This window comes from Salvia hispanica, chromosome 1 (assembly GCF_029641045.1).
Source record: "Salvia hispanica isolate PSC_SH4W2 chromosome 1, Shi_PSC_v1, whole genome shotgun sequence".
NCBI classification, from domain to species: Eukaryota; Viridiplantae; Streptophyta; class Magnoliopsida; order Lamiales; family Lamiaceae; genus Salvia; species Salvia hispanica.
In genome coordinates this window covers 51413517-51419607 of record NC_142692.1, presented here as the reverse complement: position 1 = coordinate 51419607, position 6091 = coordinate 51413517, and the positions used below count along the sequence as shown (strand labels likewise).

Here is a 6091-nt window from a genome sequence, read left to right as displayed (position 1 = left end):
TAGAGGAAATCGTCAAATCTTATTTTGTTTTAAAGAGTAAAATACTACTTTCATCCTTTAAACATATAAATTTTTGAAATGGTACCGATTTTAATGCATAACTGATATAATAAAATAAAAAAATCACACCTTATTAGAAAGATTATTTTTTCTAAAATAGAAAGCTTCTAATTTTAAGAAACGAAACAAAATGGAAATAATTCCTATTTTTAAAAAAAGAAATAGCAATTTTAGTTTGTAACAATCCATGTAACTCAAAACGATATGCTAATATAAACAAATAGTAGTATAACTGTTTAATTCATAGATGCAAAAACAAAAACAACTAAACACTCATAAGTGGATCCAAAAGTTCCCATTTTAGCAAATATTTTTCACATCTGTTTCGAAAGATGGAATCAGAAGCAAGTTACATGGTACAATAGAGAAGGCAGCAGCACAAATCCTTGTAAGAAACAGCAAAATTAGTTAGAAAATTAACAAATAATCAAAGGGATATGAAACAGATGAGTCAGCCAGCTAAATGACTAGGTGCGTTGTTGAACATGGTGTGCCACATATAAGCTTGAGAAAGCACCATCTCTAGTTCGACATCCGTCCAGTTGTGCGTAGGAAGGTGCTGAAGAAACATCACCATCTCCTGGAAATCCAGCTTCCGTATCTTTTCCGACCACTGCAAACATACAAATTCAATCTCCAACTTCATAACTAACCTAAACACCCGAAATAAAAACTCAAATACTGAGTTCGTACAAGAATGTAAAAAATACAAGGTGTCGCCCATTACATGTTCGGAGATGGATAAATTTTATGTAAAATGAGACTCTTAAGTTATCACTTATCTGATGTTTGGTTCTCTAGTGCTATGAGTTTAATTTTTCAATTCTCATCTTTTAATTACAAAAATAGCAATAGACAAAATGCACAAAGTGATTTTACTTACCGTCAACAGAAAACTAGCAGATATGTAGACAAGAAAATCCGGTAGTGCATCACCTTCAGCAAGATACGTGTCCCACAAACGACTAACAAGACCGAATGGAATCTGAAAATAACATTGAAACATTCACAGTTGATGGTACTTACAAATTAATGGAAAAACTTGAATAGGTAGCATGATAATGTAGGCTCCGTACCTCTCGTATAAGAAGGCAATTGAACCAGCGGAAAGCAAATTGAAGAAACTCAAGCCCTTGGTCCTCTATGTGCTTTAAAACAGGTTCTAATTCATTTGGAAAGAAAGAAGTTAATCGGTAAATCAATTATCTCAATAAATGAGAGATTGGTATACTAATTCCAAAACTACTTTTTCATCTAACAATCACAAATGGAGCAACCAAATTTGGAGTTTATGGGGTTTTTAATGCAAGGACATGTTATCTAAATGGACAAGATTCTAGGTACCTATTTCAAGATAGAAGCAACTGGATTAACTATTAAGATCTTACCATCAATCCTTCTAACCAGTTCCTTCAGCTTAAACACAAGACGTTGGATTCCTGGCTGGGCAAAGGTGTAATGATCTTGCATACCATCAAGCAACTTCGACAGACACCAATAACTATCAGCTTCAACATTTAATATTTTCTCACGAGACAGATCAGCCATTGACCAAGTGTCAATAGTACCCTCCAGGTATTCTGATAAAAAAACAACTAAGAAAGGTGTAGCGAGATCGTTTATTCCTTGCACGTAACCACTTGCAGGATGCCGGATAGCCCTTGAATTGGAAAAGAATAGCATTATTTACCACAGAATTTGATATGAAGGATGGCATAGGGAATCAAAGAAACAACAGAATGATTGATGGATGCATCATAAAGCTTCATTTCTTATAAAGAAAAATATCATATGTTTCCCAGCAAGACAACCATGCAACTATGAAGCTCGTCAGATTTTTTCAGTTAAGAATACACCATGGCAACAGGTTTATTGAGAAATAAACTATTTCCAGTTCAAAAAATCCACAAGCAGTGATGAAAAAAGTGCCAACGTTAATAATTAAACTTATAATATATCAAGTATCCTTAAAAGAAGATGCCTAGAACACTAGGATTTAAATCACTGTTTTTATCTTATATTATCAACACAAAATTCTTCTCGTGATTCGGCTTGCATCATCCTAGCCTATATTTGCCACCAAAAAGAATTCCTGACACCAAAAAATCATTTGGGCTTACAGATCTCTCCAGTCACATTTATGTAAATATTGAATTGAGAATCAAAGGTGTGTGAAAACATAATCTAGTCTAGATAGAATTATTCCAGAATAATCCTTTAGAATAGAAACGTGAAACAAGGTTCCTTCACTCAAAATTAGTATACTGTTGAGATGCTCATAGATGAGAGAACAAACAGGACCACCAATAAAAACCAAACAGATGCAAAATTGGACCAAGAAACGGCATTGACCATGTATAAAGTATTCTCTCCAGTGACTTCTGTACTTCAGCTTGTTGAAAGAAAGACAGATCAGGTACAGTTCTGGGACAATCAACAGCAATCTGGCAAGTTCATGAGAAATAATAATTAGTACTCCGTACTATGTAATAAGTGATAACACACCAAAGGACAAAGAAACCATAAAAAAGATCTACGATTATTAACCTGACGAAGCATTCCAATCTCTTCATCTGTGCGCAGTGTATCAGGAATATCATAATATTGCGCAACATGATCAAGATACTCCATGCGCTTTCTTCTCAGAACTCCCTCCCTTCTATCTGAATTAGAGGGTGCATATCCCTGTTGTCAGTTCATCTTCAAAGTTCAAGAATAGAATAAAATACTAAAACTTGGCATCGTAAGCCTTAACAATCACAAGATAGGAATAAAAAGGTCAACCAACAAATGTTCCATAAATTGATGCAAAGGATTCTTTGAAAAGAATCGATTAAGACTACAGCAGCACTACTATAAGATTATAGCTCCATATTCTACACTTAGAAGTTAGAATACGAAAAATCAAGATAGACAACTGGACTCTTTCATCTCAGGATACTTTGATATATATTGAAACTGGAAACAAAAATTATTGGTCAGCTACTTATGCAAGTGGACATTTCCATACATGTTTTGAAACTTTCACTCAATTTTCAGATTGGGGGCCAGGATCAGGCACCATTCTCATATTCAGTCTTTATGAGCTATTATTTTTATAAAGCCTGTTTTAATCATGAAAGCCTTTACCAAGAGAAGGGACAAGTTCAAAACAATGTTCCAAAGAACCAAGTCAAAACTAAGAGAAAATTATCTAAATTACTAGAACTTCACAGCAATTCAATAATTCAAAAAAGATCAATTGTGAATGCTTATACCAAGAGAAGTCTCCATACAGTTGGACGCAAATAGGGAGGCACACCGCTCCATGATAATTCACGTAGTTTTTCTGCATTATTTCATAAAAAAGAAAAGCACTAAGAGAGTGAAGGAAGATAGCTGTGAGAGACATTCAACATTAACCCCAAGAACAAAGCTGAAAATTTCCTTTCAGCAATAATGTTAAGAAATATCAAATTAATTTACTTTCATGTCTCATTGATATTCAAGTGAGTAGCCATGCTTTTTTGTGAAATACATAAGAGGCATGCAGAGAAGTGACTATCAGAAAACCTGGTTGCACCACATTTTGTATCACTTTCCTATCAAGATGGAGATAGAAAAACAATTGTGATGCATGCCATAAAGCTATGCATTAATGTGTATGCAATTTCACAGCACATATAAATAAACTTGAAATGTATTATCTCTACTTAACATATTTGATTGAAAATGAAGAAAAGTACATACCTAAGATCACAGAGGACCCAGATAATTCTTTTGTGAACTTCATTAGCCTAGCAGAATCCGTAGCTCTAGCTCCTACATTGGACTTAGAAATCTCTTTTGATGTGCTTTGACTACTCGTGCTTGAAGGTTTTGTATTGTTAACTGAGGAACTGGCATTAGTGCTACTTCTGTTTTGAAGTTCATCCTTCTAGGATGAAGAACATCAATCAGTAAGTCAAAGGTTTAACTTTTGAGTTTATATGGATCTGCATATATTTGGGCAACAAAAATGGATACCTCAGTCGATCTGTCCTGTTGCTCACTTTGATCTCTATCACTCTCTGGAGACCTCCTGTCAATGTTTGGGGAATGCAGAGTTGATGGATCCAAAGGGTCAGATCTCCGAGTAATCAATATCTTACCAGGGAAGCTGCGACCCTTGAGCAAACTGTACATAGTATATACGTTACATTTCACTCTTTTCATAAAGGAATAAACTCTAATATCCTAGTGACACCAGAGTTTGGTCGATGTCAGGACCAAACGAGCAACCTACCTTATGCAATTGAGCCCGGCAAGTTAATCTAAGGCAAAGCAGATACCTAATGAATTACTCTAAACAGTATAAAGAGTTGTAATTCAGCAATTTGAAAATGAATTTGATCTACCAAGTCAACCACCTAAGGGCCGTATAACCGAAAAGCCTCAAAGAAGCACAAAACCACTGAATTCATCAGATCTGATCTTATTAACTTAGAACCACCACTTCAATTGCATCATCAACTATCAGCACATATAAACACACTGACAACTCCACAGTTCAGGATCCATTCAATTTTGTAGAGAAATCACACAACCTAAAAAGTGTATGATCATTAGCTAATAGACGGAGCCAATTAACTAAAACTAACACTAATTGGTCACAAAATCGAACTGTAACTTATATTCCAACAAGTCCTCATAATTTAAATGATACAAACCGCAAAATTGGATGCCCTGACAATCAAGTGTAGATCTAAAACAGTGAAAATAATAAACGCGCGCGCACACACACATACCCTTGAACATTTCTAAGAGTTTGATTGAATCTGGAATCGGTAGCTGGAGGAGGTGAAGAAGAAACTGGTTTGTTCCTGTCCTCAGCTCTACTGTTACTGCTGCTCCTCATGGTTTCTGGGACTTCTAGATTTCCGCTAAAATCATCATAAATTTGTTACTACTACGCTGTATGATCGGCGTAGTTGGCGCTGCGTTGAGTCTGATGCATCATTCGCATATTCTGAGTGAATTATCTGAGTGTTTTATTTTTGAAGACATTAGTATTATTTTAACAAAAACTTTAATTTGAATCCCAATATAGTTTAATTGATCCAGCATATTTTAACATGAACAATGTATTGTTAATTATACTTATGCAAAACCAACTAGGTAAATTTAGCTTGATAAATTTTCTCTTTTTTTTATATTAGTAATTTAGTAGTACTTCATTCTTCATGCTACCGTAACTTATTTCTTATTTGACAAGAGATTTTAAAAGGTGTTGGTTATCGTGTTTAATTATAGAGATAAAAAATAGGTGTAGGTATAAAATAAAGAAAGAGAGAATTGAATATTCTCTCAATCCCAACTAAATTGAGTCTTATTTCTCTTTTGGATGTTCCAACTGAGTTAAGTCATTTCTTTTTTTAACAAAAACACAAAACATTCAATCAATCTTACTTTATTATATTATCTATTTTATTCCCTCTTTATCTTTCCTACTCTCTCTCCTACTCTTCAACAAAATTTCTTAATTTCTGTGTCCAAAAGATTTGTCTCAACTTAATTGAGACGAGGAAATATTTAATTTGTGAGAGAAAAAATGATTGAATATATTAATTGGTGAGAGAATTTTCAAAAATAAAAATGTGTCATCTTATTTGAAACAAACTGAAAAGAAAAGTGTGTCATATCAAGTGAGACGGATGGAATAGTAACACTACTAAGTACTAACGAAATACAGTACTAGTTTTTACTTTTAGTTAATCACTTTCTCTTAGAAAGTTAAAAATTGAGAACGAATCCTTAATTAACCTCATGATAGTTAACCTATGAGTTATGACAGGAGTAGAATGATTAGGCCGAATTTAAGATAGTTTCAAGATAATGTTTTTTTTTTTGTTGTTTAATTAATAAGATGGTCAGCTACCGTACGTGGAAGTTAGACAATAGGTAGAGCTGCCTAAGGTTTATCAAACTGGCGGTTAAAACCGAAATCGTAACCGGCGGTTACGGTTTCGAACCGAAACTGTGAGAATTTACCAAAACTGAAACCGTCGATTTT

At 34.1% G+C, this 6091-nt stretch overlaps 1 protein-coding gene across 2 annotated transcripts; it reads right to left on the bottom strand.

The window, feature by feature from the left end:
* Positions 1-340: 340 nt before the first annotated feature.
* Positions 341-5071, bottom strand: LOC125218145 (Ypt/Rab-GAP domain of gyp1p superfamily protein). 2 transcript variants are annotated; one of them, XM_048119747.2, is made up of 10 exons: positions 4827-5071; positions 4066-4216; positions 3790-3976; positions 3318-3388; positions 2608-2745; positions 2413-2504; positions 1449-1720; positions 1137-1222; positions 944-1045; positions 341-673 (listed from the first exon to the last, which is right to left on the bottom strand). In XM_048119747.2, the coding sequence occupies exons 1-10, from the start codon at positions 4934-4936 to the stop codon at positions 512-514; spliced, it is 1371 nt and encodes a 456-aa protein (XP_047975704.1). In that variant the 5' UTR covers positions 4937-5071; the 3' UTR covers positions 341-511. The 2 variants fall into 2 exon arrangements, with proteins under 2 accessions (XP_047975704.1, XP_047975705.1); XM_048119748.2 differs by having other exon boundaries at positions 3790-3973.
* Between the last annotated feature and the right edge of the window lie 1020 nt (positions 5072-6091).